At 43.8% G+C, this 22,575-nt stretch overlaps 1 protein-coding gene across 1 annotated transcript in view; it reads left to right on the forward strand.

The window, feature by feature from the left end:
* The first annotated feature begins 207 nt into the window (after positions 1-207).
* The window catches only part of sult4a1 (sulfotransferase family 4A, member 1), a 28,120-nt gene continuing 5,752 nt past the window's right edge, over positions 208-22,575 (forward strand). Inside the window, exons 1-6 of the mRNA XM_038978319.1 lie at positions 208-821; positions 9,425-9,555; positions 14,259-14,339; positions 14,437-14,563; positions 14,841-14,935; positions 20,350-20,488. Coding sequence (XP_038834247.1) covers positions 653-821; positions 9,425-9,555; positions 14,259-14,339; positions 14,437-14,563; positions 14,841-14,935; positions 20,350-20,488 — 742 coding nt within the window. The 5' untranslated portion in view covers positions 208-652. The remainder of the gene's footprint in view (positions 822-9,424; positions 9,556-14,258; positions 14,340-14,436; positions 14,564-14,840; positions 14,936-20,349; positions 20,489-22,575) is intronic.

The following is a 22,575-nucleotide window of genomic DNA, read 5'->3' on the forward strand; positions in this document are numbered from 1 at the left end:
AAACGTTTTTTGTGGAAGATTGGATAAGTGTGCTTTAAACTGTTTGCTTGGTATGATTTGTAGCTATTGTCTCTATCTGTGCATTCGACTCAGCTTTTCTACCATAAAACGTGCAATACCGTAAAGTGTTGTGTATTCACGCAGTTAAATTCAGGAGGAGACTGAAGCGCGGATGGCTTTGCAGCGTTTTGCGGGCGTCGGCTCACTTGACAGCAGTCTACCCAGATCAAACAAGGGACCATTACATAGGCTAATATAGAAGGCCATTGACGTAGAATTTGAAAACCTAATCTCTTTATTTTAATTTCCAAGAACAACTACCTGCATCAGCCTGAATGCTTCATGTAGCCTATGCTTGAAAGCATTCCTCTTCCGGCTACAGACACTAGTGAGCACGCGCGTGCTCCGCAACAGCGAACTGGTGCTGAAGCTGAGGAGGAGGCGCGCGCATCACATGAGCGCATCGCATTACATCATTTTGCTACGACGTGATTGGCTGAAGGTCAATGCGTACTTCGCTCGCGGACTATCACGTCCTAGCCTAACCATATATCTCGACTCGAGACGATAATTATTATCGCTCTCAAAACAAATCTAATTATAACCTTTCAATTGATTACAAATATATTGTCGTTTGGTGCCCGTTTTGAGGATGGCCGAGAGCGAGGCAGACACGCCAAGCACCCCGATAGAGTTTGAGAGCAAATACTTCGAGTTTGATGGAGTACGACTTCCACCCTTCTGCAGAGGAAAGATGGAGGAGATCGCCAACTTCTCCCTCAGAAGTAGCGACATATGGATTGTCACGTATCCCAAGTCAGGTAAACAATATTGGCAAGTGTTGATGCTATGCAATACATTAGTCCAGTACCCTCACTAGAGAATGCAGGGTCTTAGGTGTAGGTCTATAGTTGCTTTACATTTCTTTCGCCATATTGTGTCGTGTGTAATAAACGCAATTCTCTTCAGTTGAGTCCTTATAAGTTTATGATTGCATTGTGTTCGGAGTTGCACTGGTCTATTAGGGAAGGGCATCAATGTTTACCTCTCTCCAAACGTAGCCTGCAGCAGGCTAAATGCTGCGATCGCCTGGCTGCGTTAGGAACATTCACAAATAGACAACAGTCTGATTTCGTGGCAGTCATGGCAGCTCATTGAAGGACTTTTCATTCTGAGTTATGTGCTGCTGAAATCAATAACTTATCATGGGAACCTTCGAGTTACGTTAAACGCCTGCGCTCTTCGCATCCATTCGCTGTTGACATATGTTATCGGAGGATACACAGACAATGTATTGAATTTTCAGGCCTCGGGTTACTGCTTACATCCGTCTCTTTCTGTCAGATCCAGACTGCTTTGCGCAGTGCTGTGCTGCTGCGGACCGTGATACGCTGTGCTTGCGCGTGACGCACTTGTGTGTTGACAACCTGTGCTGGAGCAGAACTCGCTCCACGGGTGGGTCCTCCTGGTCACGTGACTAGGTGGACATAAATATCCATCTTCCCTCAAGTTCATTGTGGGAGTCAAATCTTTCAGAGACATATATAGCAATTATTCCTTTAATGTCTCTTCTCTGTCCACACTGGATTTCAGCAGTGCCTATATCTGCATCTGCAGGAGTAAAGTATAATTACAGGAGAGAGAGGAGAGAAGAGAGGTGGGAGCAGTCTGGGTTGTTGTGCTCTCTTGGCCTGTCACGGCTTCTGCCTTGTTCGGGCGGTGTTTGGCGGTCGACGTCACCGATCTTCTAGCCATCACTGATCCATTTTTCATTTTCCATTGGTTTTGTCTTGTCTTCCTTCACACCTGGTTCCAATCCCATCAATTACATGTTGGTTATTTAACCCTCTGTTTCCCCTCATGTCCTTGTTGGAGATTGTTTGATTGTATGTTAGTGCTATTATGTGTTGGTGCGCGACGGGTTTTGTACCCATTTTTTATTATTTTTTGTATATTTTGGTTTTGGAGTCTGTTTGTAAGTTCTTATTAAATGACTCCGCTTATACCAAGTTCGTTCTCCTGCACCTGACTTCCCTGCCACCAATACGCACACCTTACAAGGCCTGGTAACAGATGCAGGCTGGCAGTCAGTGATCGGCGATGTTGTTCCCTACAATATTAGCACTGTAAGGGAGTGAATGTTATTTATAATAAGGGTTACATGGATAGAATCAGACTTCTGAAACGCAAATGGCTGGCCCTCCCTCCAGCTAAATATATGACCTAAACCCTCCCTGAACGCTTGAGAAAAAAAAAACTGTCCCCTGTACCCAAAATAATAATTAAACCAAAGTGGATAGCAGAGAACATGTATACATTTACCCTCACTGCTTGGACAGACCAGAGTCTTAGATATGCAGTTTTAGAAACTGTTAATCTTGTAAGCATTACATGGCAACACAGGAATTTTGATAGCGCACAAGGTTTTGGGTACGCAGACCACCGTGGACAAGAGTAGGAGTGGAGAGATCTCCTTTCAAGTAAAAGCATTGCAGGAATCTGTCATCACATTTTCAGGTCCAAGAAGAAATGGCCTTTTATAAACATTTCATGCAATTCTAATCCATTTTACATACACTACATGACCAAAAGTATATTGACACCTGCTTGTCGAACATCTCATTCCAAAATTACGGGCATTAATATGGAGTTGGTCCCCCTTTGCTACTATAACCGCCTCCACTCTTCTGGGAAGAGGCAGTTTGGAACTCGATAGTGAGTGTTGCAACCGAGGACAGACGATTTTTACGCACTTCGCGCTTCAGCACTCAGCGGTCCCGTTCTGTGAGCTTGTGTGGCCTACCACTTCACGGCTGAGCCGTTGTTGCTCCTAGACGTTTACACTTCACAATAACAGCAGTTACAGTGGACCAGGGCAGGTCTGGCAGGGCAGACATTTGATGAACTGACTTGTTGCAAAGGTGGCATCCTATGACGGTGCTGCGTTGAAAGTCAATGAGCTCTTCAGTAAGACCATTCTACTTCCAATGTTTGGCTCTGGAGATTGCATGGCTGTTTGCTCAGTTGTATATACCTGTCAGCAACAGGTGTGGCTGAAATAGCCAAATCCACTAATTTGAAGGGGTGTCCACATAACCTTGCTCTGTGCTTCTCCCAGCATGCACTTCATAGCCTATAGGCTATGGATCATTTGATTGAGACCACACTAAATAGCCTAGAAGCGCACTTGATGTTGCCCGCAGCATTGGGCACACATCGATACAGCCTAATATGCAACTAATTCTAAAACACAGAAATATTGAGATTTCATAAATTACAAATTACATGACCCACCCCTGGACTAGATTTAAAAATACTAAACCCTCCCTTTGACTGAAATTACAAAGCATGACCCTACCCCATTTTCCTCCAGGTAACCATTCTGTACATTTCTATCCCGAGTGGCGCAGTGGTCTAAGGCACTGCATCTCAGTGCAAGAGGTGTCACTACAGTCCCTGTTTCGATTCCAGGCTGTGTTACATCTGGCCGGGATTGGGAGTCCCATAGGGCGGCGCACAATTGGCCCAGTGTCGTCCGGGGTAGGCCGTCATTGTAAGAATTTGTTCTTAACTGACCTACTGAGTCCTTCCAAGTGCACCTAGCCACGAATCTTCCTCAATGCACAATTCCCCGATGTCCACAAAGCTTTCGGGGAAAATAAATGATCAGATAGATTTTCCAAATCCTGGTAAAATATGTCGTTGGTAAAGACATTGTAGACAGGTGGACATTAGGCTTGGGCAGTATACCGTATATACCGTATACCGGGGTATTTGGAAATAGCCACTGGGTGGTTTTTCAATACAGTCAATACCATTTGTAGCTACTTTTTAAGTAAATACCCGCAGTCAACTTGAGCAATTAGGAGATAAAGCAGATCACGTTCTTCATTTCACCTGTCACATTATTTTACATTATGAAGCTTATCATAGTTCCCCAGAAAAGTTGAGCCAGTCATGTTTGTTTGTAAATAGCACAATGGGTGAAAGCAGGAGCAGCTGAGTCCAGCTGTGTATTGACAGGGGTTGCGTTTTATATTCAAAGTCAACAGTGTTTTTTTTTTTGCTTCAACAGAGTGATCAGGGACGTGCAACTATCGTTTCCCTTCACAGAAAATACATTAGCGCAACACATTCGACAGATGGCAGCCACACAAGTAAATGAGTTTACAACGAAAAAGAAAGGTATTTTTTTGCATAAACGATGCATGGCCATCATTTCCAATGTTCATCATAGACATAATGTAGCCATACACATTTCTTAATGTTTTGCTTACAGTTAATCTTGAATTTTACCTGAGAAAAGTACCTGAGAAAAAAGCGGCACATCAGTCAGAGCTGTCTGCTGATAGAACGCCCGTTCATGAATTCTCATCCTAGTGGAGAAGTGCAGCTGAAGCACAAAATTTGTCTGACGCCGAGCAGAAATAACAAAAAAAGCATTTTAGATCTGCTTTTACTAAACACACCAAGAGATATCTTACCTGTTATATATTATCTTCCTGCTGTGAAAAATTAAGAATTCTGTGTTAACGCGACCCCTAAGTTTAACTTACTAGTTATCTAAGTAAGTTACTGAATTAATAAGGTGATGGGGCATCATATTGTGTTGGCTTTCTGCCGTGTTTGAGAAGTCAAAGGCCTTTGGGTGAGTTATCTGGACTGCTGCCACTGCTGTCTTTTGATATCCTTGTGTTTTTTTCTAATGATCAATTAGCCTTTTAAAATAATAAACTTGGATTAGCTAACACAACGTGCCATTGGAACACAGGAGTGATGGTTGCTCATAATGGGTCTCTGTATGCCTATGTAGATATTCCATAAAAAATGTGCCGTTTCCAGCTACAATAGTGATTTACAACATTAACATTGTCTACACTGTATTTCTGATCAACATCATATTTTAATGGACAAAAAAGAAATGTCCAGTGCCTCCCGGGTGGCGCAGTGGTCTAAGGCACTGCATCGCAGCACTAGCTGTGCCACCAGAGACTCTGGGTTTGAGCCCAGGCTCTGTTGCGACCGGGAGGCCCATGGGGCGGCGCACAATTGGCCCAGCGTCGTCCGGGTTAGGGAGGGTTTGGCCGGCAGGGATATCCTTGTCTCATCGCGCACTAGCGACTCCTGTGGCGGGCCGGGCGCAGTGCACGCTGACCAGGTCGCTAGGTGTATGGTGTTTCCTCCGACACATTGGTGCGGCTGGCTTCCGGGTTGGATGCGCGCTGTGTCAAGAAGCAGTGCGGCTTGGTTGGGTTGTGTTTCGGAGGACGCATGGCTCTCGACCTTCGCCTCTCCCGAGTCCGTACTGGAGTTGCAGCGATGAGACAAGACAGTAACTGGATACCACGAAATTGGGGAGAAAAAGGGGGTAAAAAAAATGTCCTTTTTGAAAGAAAAGCAATTTAAGTCACCCCAAACTTTTGAATGGTAGTGTATGTATAACTTTATGAGCTGGATTTGAAATGTGTTTATTTTTGTTCGTGCTTGTTAGCATATTTAGCTAGCAGCCTCCATGGAAATTCGCTAATTTTGTTAGAATTTTGGTTGCAGATGCCTAATGGTTTTTAGGTTTTTAGCGCCCCCTTGTGCACTAAACCGGTAATACCATACATCCTGGAATGAGAGAAGGACGGTATGACGATATGGAAAATCTGGAAACCGCACAACCCAAGCGGACAGGACAGTCAATACTCACTCTTCGCCTGTCCGACAGCCAAGGGCACAACTTTGTGTTGTTGGGGGGGAGGGGAGAGATCGGATGATTTTGGCTATTCTTCAAATGATGTCATTGCTCATTCTGTATCTTAGGGCTAGTGTAATCATGGTTGCGCCTCTTTAACCAGCTCTGAAGGACTTTGTCGTCTTTTGCCTTTTAAAAGTTCCTAAAGATTTTCATGTTCTTCCTCATAACCAAAGAACTTCACTGAACCTTCAATTTTCAGTAGACAATGTTTTGCTTCCTCTTCTTAAAGCTGTAGATAACTGTGAGTCCACAGGGTTTGATTTTTGTGAACTCTTTTAGCATAAGCTGAAAACTTCTCAAGAGCCTTCTTCCAATTTCTAAAGCCTGATGCTAGCATAGCTAGCCAAAATAGCCAAACTAGCATTGCAGCATTTGGTATAAAACTATCCTGCACAAAAATATAAACGCAACATGTTAAGTATTATTTCATGAGCTGAAATGAAAGATCCCAGAAATTGTCCATATGCACAAAAAGCATATTTCTCTCAAATGTTGTGCACCAATTTGTTTACATCCCTGTTAGTGAGCATTTCTTCTTTGCCAATATAGTCCATCCACCTGACAGGTGTGGCATATCAAGAAGCTGATTAAACAGCATGATCATTACACAGGTGCACCTTGTGCTGGGGACAATAAAAGGCAAGGTTTGAGTTTTTGCCAAAGCATAACCTCTTATTCAGAAAAACTTTGGTGCAATGGAAGCATAAAACCCCCTTTAAAACTTCTTTGGGATAGGGGGCAGTATTTTCACGTCCGGATGAAAAGCGTGTCCAAAGTAAACTACCTGCTACTCAGGCCCAAAAGCTAAGATATGCATATTATTAGTATATTATTAGTAGAAAACACTCTGAAGTTTCTAAAACTGTTTGAATCATGTAACATAACTTATTTGGCAGGCGAAACCCCGAGGACAAACCATTCAGAAATATTTTTTGGAGGTCACTCTCTTTTCAATGGGATTTCATTGGGAATCCAGATTTCTAAGGGACTTTTTTGCAGTTCCTATCGCTTCCACTGGATGTCAACAGTCTTTAGAAATTGGTTGAGGTTTTTCCTTTGAGAAATGAAGAAGTAGCACTGTTCAGAACGAGGGTAGAGGGAAGTGTACTCTTTGATAGAGGCGCGTGACTTGAAAAGCACGCTACACTTTGGTTTCCTCCGGTATTGAACACAGTATATCCCGTCTTAAATTTGATCGATTATTTACGTTAAAAAATACCTAAAATTGTATTAGGAAAGTATTTTGAAATGTTTGGACCAAGCTTACAGGTAACTTATGAGAAATTTTGTAGTCATGTTGCGCGAGTTGGAACCGGTGTTTATCTGGATCAAACGCGCCAAATAAATTGACATTTTGGATATATATCGACGGAATTAATCGAACAAAAGGACCATTTGTGATGTTTATGGGACATATTGGAGTGCCAACAGAAGAAAGTCGTCAAAGGTAAGGCATGAATTATATCTTTATTTCTGTGTTTTGTGTCGTGCCTGGAGGGTTGAAATATGATTGTCTGTGTTTGTTTGCTGGGGTGCTACCCTCAGATAATAGCATCGTTTGCTTTCACCGTAAAGCCTTTTTGAAATCTGACACGTTGGCTGGATTCATAACAAGTGTAGCTTTAATTTGGTGTACTGCATGTGTGATTTCATGAAAGTTTAATTTTGATAGTAATTTATTTGAATTTGGCGCTCTGCATTTTCACTGGATTTTGGCCAGGTGGGACGCTAATGTCCCACCTATCCCAGATAGGTTTTTAAAGAGGCACTGTAATGCAGCCAGGGGAAACTTGAAACCACTTCTCTTGAAATGACAACTCTGTCAGCTCGCTTCTGGATTACAATACACTTGGGATGTGGTTGATTTGGTTTTGTCCTGGTACCGATGTCGATAACTTATTTTTGTTCGGTGGCTCTGCCCCTGTCATCTGTGCTCAACTGGCCCCTGACTTGTGGCTCAGTCCCCTTCATCAAACATGACAACAAACCGTGTCTTACTTTCTATTGCCAAAATAGAAGGGCCTTTCTATTGCCAGAATATGATTAAACTTAAACAATATTACATCTACAAGGCATGTCTTATAGGACTACATTTAAATATTCAAATTTGTGTGTTCACAATTGTTTCTTCACCACTACATTCCAAATTCTCACCTGATGACCTATTCGTCCTCTCCCTGCCTCAACATGGGTGGTGCTCTCTCTCTCACTCTCTATTGCCTGTCTTTGAACCGTGCCTTAATCATTTGACCAAATGCCATTATCATATGACAAAAATGGCTGACCTGAACAATGACAGGGTTAACTTATTAACATGAATTAGATTATGATTTATTAGCTAAATTATTTATTTACTGTCTGGCAACATATGTATAGCTAGCTAGCTGAGTATGTATTACCAGACCATTACAGTATGTATAGTGTAGTTAGCTAGCTAGCTATGTAGCCATTCATTCATTTACAATTCTCTTCCAAAAAAAGCTTATGTCCTGCACTTTTCTCCTCTTTGGCATTGGTACTTCCATTAGGGGCACTAGCTACTTTTTCACTAGGTTTAACACTGACTCACTGAGTGCTGCTCATCTGAAACTGCAGTGGAAAAGGGGAGGATCCAGATACTGTGCTAGCTTTGGTGCTAGCTTAGCTAGCTACCTAGCTAAGGTTAGTTTGTCTATTTTAGCTATCTAGCTAAGGTTAGCTAGCTAAAATAGACAAACTATCATTGCAGCATTCGGTATAAAACTGTACTGCACAAAAATATAAACGCAACATGTTTAGTGTTGGTCCCATGTTTCATGAGCTGAAATAAAAGATCCCAGAAATGTTCCATACACACAAAAAGCTCATTTCTTTCAAACCGGCCTCACAACCGCAGACCACGTATGATGTTGTGTAGGCGAGAGGTTTGCTGATTGTGAACAGAGTGCCCCATAGTGTCGGTGGGGTTGTGCCTTTCATCCGCACCCATCACCTCATGTTTCAGCATGATAATGCACTGCCCCATGTCGCAAGGATCTGTACACAATTCCTGGAAGCTGAAAATGGCCCGGTTCGTCAATGGCTTGCATACTCACCAGACATGTCACCCATTGAGCCTGTTTGGGATGCTATGGATCGACGTGTACGACAGCGTGTTCCAGTTCCCACCAATATCCAGCAACTTTGCAGTGCAATTGAAGAGGAGTGGGACAACATTCCACAGGCCACAATCAACAGCCTGCTCAACTCTATGCGAAGGAGATGTGTTGCGCTGCATGAGGCAAGTGGTGGTCACATCCGATACTCACTGGTTTTCTGCTCCACGGCCCTACCTATCTGTGACCAAAATATCCATATCTGTATTCCCAGTCATGTGAAATAAATAGATTAGGGCCTTTATTTCAATTGACACATTTCCTTATATGAACTGTAACTCAGTAAAATCTTTGAAATTGTTGCATGTTGCGTTTATATTTTTGTTCCGTGTAGATCATTTGGTGTGTGAGGTTGGTAAATGTTTGCTAAACAGCACTATAATGGTGTAGTTTGGACTGTGAATTTTTCCCTCATTGGTGTCATTTTACATTTACACAAACGACTACCCATTTACCTTTTCCTCTTGATTCTCTCTACCTCCTCTCCCCCTCCCTCCTCTCATCATCTCTACCCCCCCCCCCCCCCCCCCCCCCCCCCCCCCTCCAGGTACCAGTCTCCTTCAGGAGGTGGTGTATCTGGTGAGTCAGGGGGCGGACCCAGATGAGATTGGTCTGATGAACATCGATGAGCAGCTTCCTGTTCTGGAGTACCCTCAGCCTGGGCTAGACATCATACAGGTAGGCCTACAGTACTGAGTATTACTACTGTTCTGTAGTATCCTCAGTCTGGCCTAGACATCATACAGGTAGGCCTACAGTACTGAGTATTACTACTGTTCTGGAGTACCCTCAGTCTGGCCTAGACATCATACAGGTAGGCCTACAGTACTGAGTATTACTACTGTTCTGGAGTACCCTCAGTCTGGCCTAGACATCATACAGGTAGGCCTACAGCACTGAGTATTACTACTGTTCTGTAGTACCCTCAGTCTGGCCTAGACATCATACAGGTAGGCCTACAGTACTGAGTATTACTACTGTTCTGTAGTACCCTCAGTCTGGACTAGACATCATACAGGTAGGCCTACAGTACTGAGTATTACTACTGTTCTGTAGTACCCTCAGTCTGGCCTAGACATCATACAGGTAGGCCTACAGTACTGAGTATTACTACTGTTCTGTAGTACCCTCAGTCTGGGCTAGACATCATACAGGTAGGCCTACAGTACTGAGTATTACTACTGTTCTGTAGTACCCTCAGCCTGGGCTAGACATCATACAGGTAGGCCTACAGTACTGAGTATTACTACTGTTCTGTAGTACCCTCAGTCTGGCCTAGACATCATACAGGTAGGCCTACAGTACTTAGTATTACTACTGTTCTGGAGTACCCTCAGTCTGGCCTAGACACCATACAGGTAGGCCTACAGTACTGAGTATTACTACTGTTCTGGAGTACCCTCAGCCTGGACTAGACATCATACAGGTAGGCCCACAGTACTGAGTATTACTACTGTTCTGGAGTACCCTCAGCCTGGGCTAGACATCATACAGGTAGGCCTACAGTACTGAGTATTACTACTGTTCTGGAGTACCCTCAGTCTGGCCTAGACATCATACAGGTAGGCCTACAGCACTGAGTATTACTACTGTTCTGTAGTACCCTCAGTCTGGCCTAGACATCATACAGGTAGGCCTACAGTACTGAGTATTATTACTGTTCTGGAGTACCCTCAGCCTGGACTAGACATCATACAGGTAGGCCCACAGTACTGAGTATTACTACTGTTCTGGAGTACCCTCAGCCTGGGCTAGACATCATACAGGTAGGCCTACAGTACTGAGTATTACTACTGTTCTGTAGTACCCTCAGTCTGGGCTAGACATCATACAGGTAGGCCCACAGTACTGAGTATTACTACTGTTCTGGAGTACCCTCAGTCAGTCTGGGCTAGACATCATACAGGTAGGCCTACAGCACTGAGTATTACTGCTGTTCTGTAGTATCCTCAGTCTGGCCTAGACATCATACAGGTAGGCCTACAGCACTGAGTATTACTACTGTTCTGTAGTATCCTCAGTCTGGCCTAGACATCATACAGGTAGGCCTACAGTACTGAGTATTACTACTGTTCTGTAGTATCCTCAGTCTGGCCTAGACATCATACAGGTAGGCCTACAGTACTGAGTATTACTACTGTTCTGGAGTACCCTCAGTCTGGCCTAGACATCATACAGGTAGGCCTACAGTACTGAGTATTACTGCTGTTCTGTAGTACCCTCAGTCTGGCCTAGACATCATACAGGTAGGCCTACAGTACTGAGTATTACTACTGTTCTGTAGTATCCTCAGTCTGGACTAGACATCATACAGGTAGGCCTACAGTACTGAGTATTACTACTGTTCTGTAGTATCATCAGTCTGGCCTAGACATCATACAGGTAGGCCTACAGTACTGAGTATTACTACTGTTCTGGAGTACCCTCAGCCTGGGCTAGACATCATACAGGTAGGCCTACAGTACTGAGTATTACTACTGTTCTGTAGTACCCTCAGTCTGGCCTAGACATCATACAGGTATGTCTACAGTACTGAGTATTACTACTGTTCTGTAGTACCCTCAGCCTGGGCTAGACATCATACAGGTAGGCCCACAGTACTGAGTATTACTACTGTTCTGGAGTACCCTCAGTCTGGCCTAGACATCATACAGGTAGGCCAACAGTACTGAGTATTACTACTGTTCTGTTATATCCTCAGTCTGGCATAGACATCATACAGGTAGGCCTACAGCACTGAGTATTACTACTGTTCTGTAGTACCCTCAGTCTGGCCTAGACATCATACAGGTAGGCCTACAGCACTGAGTATTACTACTGTTCTGTAGTACCCTCAGTCTGGCCTAGACATCATACAGGTAGGCCTACAGTACTGAGTATTACTACTGTTCTGGAGTACCCTCAGTCTGGCCTAGACATCATACAGGTAGGCCTACAGCACTGAGTATTACTGCTGTTCTGGAGTACCCTCAGTCTGGCCTAGACATCATACAGGTAGGCCTACAGTACTGAGTATTACTACTGTTCTGTAGTACCCTCAGTCTGGCCTAGACATCATACAGGTAGGCCTACAGTACTGAGTATTACTACTGTTCTGTAGTACCCTCAGTCTGGCCTAGACATCATACAGGTAGGCCTACAGTACTGAGTATTACTACTGTTCTGTAGTATCCTCAGTCTGGACTAGACATCATACAGGTAGGCCTACAGTACTGAGTATTACTACTGTTCTGTAGTATCCTCAGTCTGGGCTAGACATCATACAGGTAGGCCTACAGTACTGAGTATTATTACTGTTCTGGAGTACCCTCAGCCTGGACTAGACATCATACAGGTAGGCCCACAGTACTGAGTATTACTGCTGTTCTGTAGTATCCTCAGTCTGGGCTAGACATCATACAGGTAGGCCTACAGTACTGAGTATTACTACTGTTCTGTAGTACCCTCAGTCTGGACTAGACATCATACAGGTAGGTCTACAGTACTGAGTATTACTACTGTTCTGTAGTACCCTCAGTCTGGACTAGACATCATACAGGTAGGCCTACAGCACTGAGTATTACTGCTGTTCTGTAGTATCCTCAGTCTGGGCTAGACATCATACAGGTAGGCCTACAGTACTGAGTATTACTACTGTTCTGTAGTACCCTCAGTCTGGCCTATACATCATACAGGTAGGCCTACAGTACTGAGTATTACTACTGTTCTGGAGTACCCTCAGTCTGGCCTAGACATCATACAGGTAGGCCTACAGTACTGAGTATTACTACTGTTCTGGAGTACCCTCAGTCTGGCCTAGACATCATACAGGTAGGCCTACAGCACTGAGTATTACTACTGTTCTGTAGTACCCTCAGTCTGGCCTAGACATCATACAGGTAGGCCTACAGTACTGAGTATTACTACTGTTCTGTAGTACCCTCAGTCTGGACTAGACATCATACAGGTAGGCCTACAGTACTGAGTATTACTACTGTTCTGTAGTACCCTCAGTCTGGGCTAGACATCATACAGGTAGGCCTACAGTACTGAGTATTACTACTGTTCTGTAGTACCCTCAGTCTGGCCTAGACATCATACAGGTATGTCTACAGTACTGAGTATTACTACTGTTCTGTAGTACCCTCAGTCTGGCCTATACATCATACAGGTAGGCCTACAGTACTGAGTATTACTACTGTTCTGTAGTATCCTCAGTCTGGCCTAGATATCATACAGGTATGCTTACAGTACTGAGTATTACTACTGTTCTGGAGTACCCTCAGCCTGGGCTAGACATCATACAGGTAGGCCCACAGTACTGAGTATTACTACTGTTCTGGAGTACCCTCAGTCTGGCCTAGACATCATACAGGTAGGCCAACAGTACTGAGTATTACTACTGTTCTGTTATATCCTCAGTCTGGCATAGACATCATACAGGTAGGCCTACAGTACTGAGTATTATTACTGTTCTGGAGTACCCTCAGTCTGGACTAGACATCATACAGGTAGGCCCACAGTACTGAGTATTACTGCTGTTCTGTAGTATCCTCAGTCTGGGCTAGACATCATACAGGTAGGCCTACAGTACTGAGTATTACTACTGTTCTGTAGTACCCTCAGTCTGGCCTATACATCATACAGGTAGGCCTACAGTACTGAGTATTACTACTGTTCTGTAGTATCCTCAGTCTGGCCTAGACATCATACAGGTAGGCCCACAGTACTGAGTATTATTACTGTTCTGGAGTACCCTCAGTCTGGCCTAGACATCATACAGGTAGGCCTACAGCACTGAGTATTACTACTGTTCTGTAGTACCCTCAGTCTGGCCTAGACATCATACAGGTAGGCCTACAGTACTGAGTATTACTACTGTTCTGTAGTATCCTCAGTCTGGCCTAGACATCATACAGGTAGGCCCACAGTACTGAGTATTACTACTGTTCTGGAGTACCCTCAGCCTGGGCTAGACATCATACAGGTAGGCCTACAGTACTGAGTATTACTACTGTTCTGTAGTACCCTCAGTCTGGCCTAGACATCATACAGGTAGGCCCACAGTACTGAGTATTATTACTGTTCTGGAGTACCCTCAGTCTGGCCTAGACATCATACAGGTAGGCCTACAGTACTGAGTATTACTACTGTTCTGGAGTACCCTCAGTCTGGCCTAGACATCATACAGGTAGGCCTACAGCACTGAGTATTATTACTTCCTGATCCTGAATCAGTTGCTTGTAAAACAGACAGGTACAGTTAACCAAAACACTCAGCCCACCACATGCAGCACCATATTTCAATGCAAAGCAAGAAATGGATTAGGTGTTTTTCTGCTCCTTGTTTTCTACCGTCTCTGTTCCCAATGTCATGATGACAATTCCTCTATCTTTTCACAGGAGTTGACATCTCCTCGTCTGATAAAAAGCCACCTGCCCTACCGCTTCCTGCCTACAGCCATGCACAATGGAGAGTCCAAGGTTAGAGTACACTTCAATTGGTTTGTATAATGTTTGTATAATGTTTCCATCTATTCAGTCCTAATTGTCTGTGTGGTTCTATGTGGTTCTCCTGTAGGTGATCTACATGGCGAGGAACCCTAAAGATCTTGTGGTGTCTTACTACCAGTTCCACCGCTCCCTCAGAACCATGAGCTACCGCGGAACCTTCCAGGAGTTCTGCAGACGCTTCATGAACGACAAGCGTGAGTGTCAGAGTTCAGGGTTCACCCGCCCAGGTGTTCAGGGGGTGTCACTATTCATCTTGTGTCCTCTGTCTACACTGGACTACTTTTCTTAATTGCAACTAAGAGGAATGGGTGGCTAACAGGGAGACCTGGCATTATTTAGGCAATAAGTAACTGATCAGGCCAGGTTGTGTGAAGAGGGAAGAGAAAGCCTGGGGAAACACCTGGGGAAACTCACTAAAAACTCTCTCCACCTATGTCTCTCTCTCCCCTTCTTTTTCTCTCTGTCTCATAGTGGGATATGGTTCCTGGTTTGAGCATGTTCAGGAGTTCTGGGAGCATCGCATGGACTCAAACGTCCTCTTCCTGAAATATGAAGACATGTACAAGGTAAAAAAACGCTTTCCCTCCCTTCCTCTCTCTCTCTCCCTCCATCACTCATCTATATCTACTGTCTACCATATATCGAAATCAAACCAAACCTTACCTGAACCTCCACCCTTTATCCTAGAGGTACACTGATTAGTGCGCCGCCAAAAACCCACCATGTATACATAAGATCATTCTGGAAGCCTCTAGCAGGCCAAGTTTGGCCCTACTTTGGGTGGTCCTGCTCTATCCTATCCCAAATGTCACTCTAACTTTACCCATACCACCTAACCTCTATGATAACCGTACCACCCTCAGAGCTATGTGGCAACCAGAGTTCCAGTCTATGGAACATAACTGCACTCTCACTGGGGCAGAATGGGAACAAATCAATACTGTTGTTTGCTGTTCCAAAGGTCCCTTCAGGGCTGCATTGCACGGAAACACACACACACACACACACACGCATGCAGGCTCTTATGCTCACATACACATACACACACAACACCCGCCCAGAAACACAGCGTGTTCTTGTTAGGAATCATTTGCAAACATGAATGTTTATACAGTATATAGACTAGCAAGCCTTCCAGGGCGTGATATTATTCACTATCACTCAAAGTGACTATCAGTGTTACAACATAGTTACAGCATTGACACTGTTGGGGGAAAGTAGCTCATGTAGCCTACCTTTCTTGGAAAACAAACAGGTTTTTCTCAATCGCGTACAACCATTTTTTTTTTAACAATGTTGTGGACTTCCAAAATAGAGTTCAAAAGAGAACTCTGTGGCCTTTGGCGAAACAGTAAATGCCGTCTCAAAACATAAATACAGTGGGGAGAACAAGTATTTGATACACTGCCGATTTTGCACGTTTTCCTACTTACAAAGCATGTAGAGGTCTGTAATTTTTATCATATGTACACTTCAACTGTGAGAGACGGAATCTAAAACAAAAATCCAGAAAATCACATTGTATGATTTTTAAGTAATTAATTTGCATTTTATTGCATGACATAAGGATTTGATCACCTACCAACCAGTAAGAATTCCGGCTCTCACAGACCTGTTAGTTTTCCTTTAAGAAGCCCTCCTGTTCTCCACTCATTACCTGTATTAACTGCACCTGTTTGAACTCGTTACCTGTATAAAAGACACCTGTCCACACACTCAATCAAACAGAATCCAACCTCTCCACAATGGCCAAGACCAGAGAGCTGTGTAAGGACATCAGGGATAAAATTGTAGACCTGCACAAGGCTGGGATGGGCTACAGGACAATAGGCAAGCAGCTTGGTGAGAAGGCAACAACTGTTGGCGCAATTATTAGAAAATGGAAGAAGTTCAAGATGACGGTCAATCACCCTCGGTCTGGGGCTCCATGCAAGATCTCACCTCGTGGGGCATCAATGATCATGAGGAAGGTGAGGGATCAGCCCAGAACTACACGGCAGGACCTGGTCAATGACCTGAAGAGAGCTGGGACCTCAGTCTCAAAGAAAACCATTAGTAACACACTACGCCGTCATGGATTAAAATCCTGCAGCGCACGCAAGGTCCCCCTGCTCAAGCCTGTCCAGGCCCGTCTGAAGTTTGCCAATGACCATCTGGATGATCCAGAGGAGGAATGGGAGAAGGTCATGTGGTCTGATGAGACAAAAATAGAGCTTTTTGGGCTAAACTCCACTCGCCGTGTTTGGAGGAAGAAGAAGGATGAGTACAACCCCAAGAACACCATCCCAACCGTGAAGCATGGAGGTGGAAACATCATTCTTTGGGGATGCTTTTCTGCAAAGGGGACAGGACGACTGCACCGTATTGAGGGGAGGATGGATGGGGCCATGTATCGTGAGATCTTGGCCAACAACCTCCTTCCCTCAGTAAGAGCATTGAAGATGGGTCGTGGCTGGGTCTTCCAGCATGACAACGACCCGAAACTTACAGCCAGGGCAACTAAGGAGTGGCTCCGTAAGAAGCATCTCAAGGTCCTGGAGTGGCCTAGCCAGTCTCCAGACCTGAACCTAATAGAAAATCTTTGGAGGGGGCTGAAAGTCCGTATTGCCCAGCGACAGCCCCGAAACCTGAAGGATCTGGAGAAGGTCTGTATGGAGGAGTGGGCCAAAATCCCTGCTGCAGTGTGTGCAAACCTGGTCACGAACTACAGGAAACGTATGATCTCTGTAATTGCAAACAAAGGTTTCTGTACCAAATATTCAGTTCTGCTTTTCTGATGTATCAAATACTTATGTCACGCAATAAAATGCAAATTAATTACTTAAAAATCATACAATGTGATTTTCTGGATTTTCCGTCTCTCACAGTTGAAGTGTACCTATGATAAAAAATTACAGACCTCTACATGCTTTGTAAGTAGGAAAACGTGCAAAATCGGCAGTGTATCAAATACTTGTTCTCCCCACTGTACATTCTTCAAAATGATATTATACCGTCAAAATTTCAGATTGATCCAAAGAACACGACTGCCTGCAAAAAGATTAACACAACCATATTTATCTGTTGAGTCCATGCAGACAAAACAGAAAGTTAGTCAGTCTAATAAAATTCTAAGTAGATCAATGCATTTTCTTTGCAGTCACTAAAAAGGAAGTACAACTATCCAAAGGTGCAGAATTATGGGCTATTTACTCTCCTTTTATGCATATTACACCAAACAATTTCAGACACAGATATTATTCCTGATAAAAAAAGATAAAAAAGAAGCACATTCATCGGTATCATCACAATGCAGTTTCATGTATTCAATACAAAGGCTAGTTTGCTCATTGCTATATAGACTTTCCATTGCTGCGCAGAAACACTATCTGCAAGTTTCCTCCGACACGTTGGTGCGGCTGGCTTCCGGGTTAAGCGAGCAGTGCAGATTGGCAGGGTTGTGTTTCAGAGGACGCATGGCTCTCGACCTTCGCCTCTCCCGAGTCCGTAGGGGAGTTGCAGCGATGAGACTACCAATTGAATATCATGAAATTGGGGAGAAAAAGGGGTAAAAAATAAAGAAATAAATACAAATAAAAAAGGTGAATACAATGGAGGAACACAACTATGACTGTATAGGCCTCAATCATCACCATAGCAAAGCTCTATCAGAGTTCACAATGTTGAAGATGATGAGTTATGGGTAACCCAACTTCATGCTCTGCATCTCTGCACATCCACAATATTATGGCAATTAGACTGTCCCCATTTCCTAGATCTTTCCATATATTGTTATTATATTGTACATGGTATAACACTAATTGGGCTGATCAAGAATTTCATGCAGTAGTATTTACTGATTGCCAGAAACAGTGAACGCAATTGCACACATTTCTCTTCTGATGAAAACAATGCGTTATATTCTATGAACAAAACTTAACAGTGACTTTTGTATTCACTGACGACAAAAGTTGGTCTAAGAAATGCAAGTCAGGCAAGAAAATGATCAGAATTTCTGTAAATGTATTTGAGCATTTGATCATTGCTGTTCTGCTGTAGATACATTTCAACACAGATCCAAAAATGGCTTGTACGCAATTGAGGAAAAAACGTAACATGTATGGCAAGGGTATTTGTTGAGCAAGTGTGTTATATAAGGATAAGGCATCTGTTTCTATAGAAAGAAAAAAGGAACTGTGGTCAAAGTTTATAACCGTCCACAGAGACAGACAGAAATTCAGCCTCTTTATTGCAAGGCAATGAAACTCCAATGTATAACTGCTAGATAACACATAGAAGGATCTGTAAACATGTCTTAGATGACATAAGCAGATGTTCGGAGTCAGAGTTCAACCCCCACTCTGTCTGAGATGTAGGGGACAGTGGGGTAAGTTGAGCCGCTTTTTACATTCAGCATCACTCTGTCAAGGGAACTATAGTATTCTTTCTAACAAAGTTATCTACATAGATTTCAGGATGTTGTGTATCCCTGAAAAGAATCAGAATACATGTAAACATTACAGTTTTGAAAACACCCGGGTTAAGTTGTGCCAACAGAGACCTCGTGTTTTGGACAAGTGGGACGGGGTGAATTAAGCCGCCTACAAATGTCTGTACTTAATGAAATATTGCCACTACCTTTTTCAAACCATGTCTATCTCTATTTCCCAAACACAATTCAACACAATCGCTTTTTGTCTTTTAATCACTTTAAGCATATTTTAACACAGGCTTCACACCTAACAAACACTTGTTACTTTTTACCACTGTTACCTCATATCCAAGCAATAATGCCTTATATTATTGTTCGGTATATTTTGTTTCAATGATACATTTTGTGTATGGTTTCCAAGAAACAAGAAAACCATACCCCTTTGGCTCAACTTCCCCCTATAAATACAGCCCAACTACCTTGTCACAGTGGTGTGACTGGGTTGTGTATGGAATAGAAAGTACTGCAACCTGTCTTATACTCCTTATTATTAAGGCATTATCAAACTCTAGTTCATAGGTCATTTGGGAGTGATAAGAAGAGATCATTTGGTACAGTCACCTCATAAATTATTGGCACTCTTGATAAAGATGAGCAAAAACAATACTGTGTTAATTAAATAATCCAAATACTGAGCAATATTGTACACTCCAAAACATTTGAAATGTTTTATACAAAACTGTTATTATTTTATATTGCTCAGAGAAATAGATTTTAATAATAGTAATACTATGTTTTCTCAAATAGATACGTAGGTGTCAAAAATATTGGCACCCCTATATATCTTTTTTTGACTTTTTTAATTTAGTCTCAGCTTAAAGCGCAATCAGCATTAGAAACAATAACAAAGCCACTCCCCACCCCTGGTTTTGATAAAAATCTGAGGGATGGAGCTGGAGAAATGTAACCACTCTCAAATTCATAGACAAGGCTATGGATGCAAGGAATCATGTTTTGAAGCTATATAGTGTTTGTTTAAATTGTATTTGTTTACAAACTGAGTAAAACAAGTTTATATATTGTTTTCTAATGGTGTAAGACAGTTGAACTAAGATCATGAGGCATTTATAAGTTATATTCTTCAATAATCAACGGGTACATATAATGAATTCAGAAGTCCAAAAATAGATGTAACAACTGCGGATTGCCCCTTTAAGGAACTGTATTGTGGCCTTCCATGGCTTCCTGTTTCACTGGGGTGTAAAAATTAGGTAACATGCATGTAAAATGCCAATCATTTTGGAGGTGAGTAAATATAATTACTATTTTATTTACATTTCTCTTCTGTCTTTGACTTGTTTCCCTCTCCTCTCCCTCTCCCTCTCTCCTCCTCTCCTCTCCTCTCCTCTCCTCTCCTCTCCTCTCCTCTCCTCTCCTCTCCTCTCCTCTCCTCTCCTCTCCTCTCCTCTCCTCTCCTCTCCTCTCCTCTCCTCTCCTCTCTCTCTCTCTCTCTCTCTCTCTCTCTCTCTCTTATTCTCCTCTCCTACTCTCCTTCATCTCTCTCTCCAGGACCTGGGGACGTTGGTGGGGCAGCTGGCGAGGTTCCTGGGTGTCTCATGTGACAAGGCCCAGCTGGAGACCATGGTGGAGAGTTGCAACCAGCTCATAGAGCAGTGCTGCAACTCAGAGGCCCTTTCCATCTGCAGGGGTGAGGTCCTCTCCATCTGCAGGAGGGAGAGAGGGCGAGGGATGGGGGAGAGAGGGCGGTAGAGAAATAGAGGGGGTTTGGAGAGAAGGAAGGGAGGGAGAAAGATGGAGCAAGAGATTTGGGAGAGTGAGATAGGGCAGGGAAGGACAGAGGTAGAGAGCGAGGAAGAGAAAGAGAGGGATAGAGGAAAGGAAGATACGGAGGAAAGAAAACAGAAGTGAGGGCTAGACAGACACTAAAGATAAGCCAAGGAATGATCACTACGGAGGCAGAGATTTCCGAGTATCTCCCGACGACAGAGTTGAGAAAGTAAAGAGATCTGTAGGGTTACTGAAGCATTGCGTGTTTTGGGCCGTAAAGTGAATGGAAGGGGTGAAAGCTGTGTGCCAAGAGGGACAGTAACCTAACGTGTGTGCTGTATGCCAACTCCAACCTTTACACACACACACACACACACACACACACACACACACACACACACACACACACACACACACACACACACACACACACACACATTACTTGGTGTACTCCCTCTAGCCCCATTCATAGCTTCGCTGCTTTCATCATATACACTGCTCAAAAAAATAAAGGGAACACTAAAATAACACATCCTAGATCTGAATGAATGAAATATTCTTATTAAATACTTTTTTCTTTACATAGTTGAATGTGCTGACAACAAAATCACACAAAAATTATCAATGGAAATCAAATTTATCAACCCATGGAGGTCTGGATTTGGAGTCACACTCAAAATTAAAGTGGAAAACCACACTACAGGCTGATCCAACTTTGATGTAATGTCCTTAAAACAAGTCAAAATGAGGCTCAGTAGTGTGTGTGGCCTCCACGTGCCTGTATGACCTCCCTACAACGCCTGGGCATGCTCCTGATGAGGTGGCGGATGGTCTCCTGAGGGATCTCCTCCCAGACCTGGACTAAAGCATCCGCCAACTCCTGGACAGTCTGTGGTGCAACGTGGCGTTGGTGGATGGAGCGAGACATGATGTCCCAGATGTGCTCAATTGGATTCAGGTCTGGGGAACGGGCGGGCCAGTCCATAGCATCAATTCCTTCCTCTTGCAGGAACTGCTGACACACTCCAGCCACATGAGGTCTAGCATTGTCTTGCATTAGGAGGAACCCAGGGCCAACCGCACCAGCATATGGTCTCACAAGGGGTCTGAGGATCTCATCTCGGTACCTAATGGCAGTCAGGCTACCTCTGGCGAGCACATGGAGGGCTGTGCGGCCCCCCAAAGAAATGCCACCCCACACCATGACTGACCCACCGCCAAACCGGTCATGCTAGAGGATGTTGCAAGCAGCAGAACGTTCTCCACGGCGTCTCCAGACTCTGTCACGTCTGTCACATGTGCTCATGTGCTCAGTGTGAACCTGCTTTCATCTGTGAAGAGCACAGGGCGCCAGTGGCGAATTTGCCAATCTTGGTGTTCTCTGGCAAATGCCAAACGTCCTGCACGGTGTTGGGCTGTAAGCACAACCCCCACCTGTGGACGTCGGGCCCTCATACCACCCTCATGGAGTCTGTTTCTGACCGTTTGAGCAGACACATGCACATTTGTGGCCTGCTGGAGGTCATTTTGCAGGGCTCTGGCAGTGCTCCACCTGCTCCTCCTTGCACAAAGGCAGAGGTAGCGGTCCTGCTGCTGGGTTGTTGCCCTCCTATGGCCTCCTCCACGTCTCTTGATGTACTGGCCTGTCTCCTGGTAGTGGTCTGTGGTCACCACCTGCAGAACCACTCCTTTATTGGGGGTGTCTTGCTAATTGCCTATAATTTCCACCTTTTGTCTATTCCATTTGCACAACAGCATGTGAAATTTATTGTCAATCAGTGTTGCTTCCTAAGTGGACAGTTTGATTTCACAGAAGTGTGATTGACTTGGAGTTACATTGTGTTGTTTAAGTGTTCCCTTTATTTTTTTGAGCAGTGTACATTGTTTAGGCTATTATTAGACACTCACAAGCCTAGACACAAGCATGCTTGCAGTGCATGATATGGTGCACTTGGATAGAAGAGGGGGAACAGAGGGAGAGAGAGAGAATGACAGAGAGAGACAAAG

Source organism: Salvelinus namaycush, chromosome 38 (assembly GCF_016432855.1).
Source record: "Salvelinus namaycush isolate Seneca chromosome 38, SaNama_1.0, whole genome shotgun sequence".
In the NCBI taxonomy this organism is placed as follows: Eukaryota; Metazoa; Chordata; class Actinopteri; order Salmoniformes; family Salmonidae; genus Salvelinus; species Salvelinus namaycush.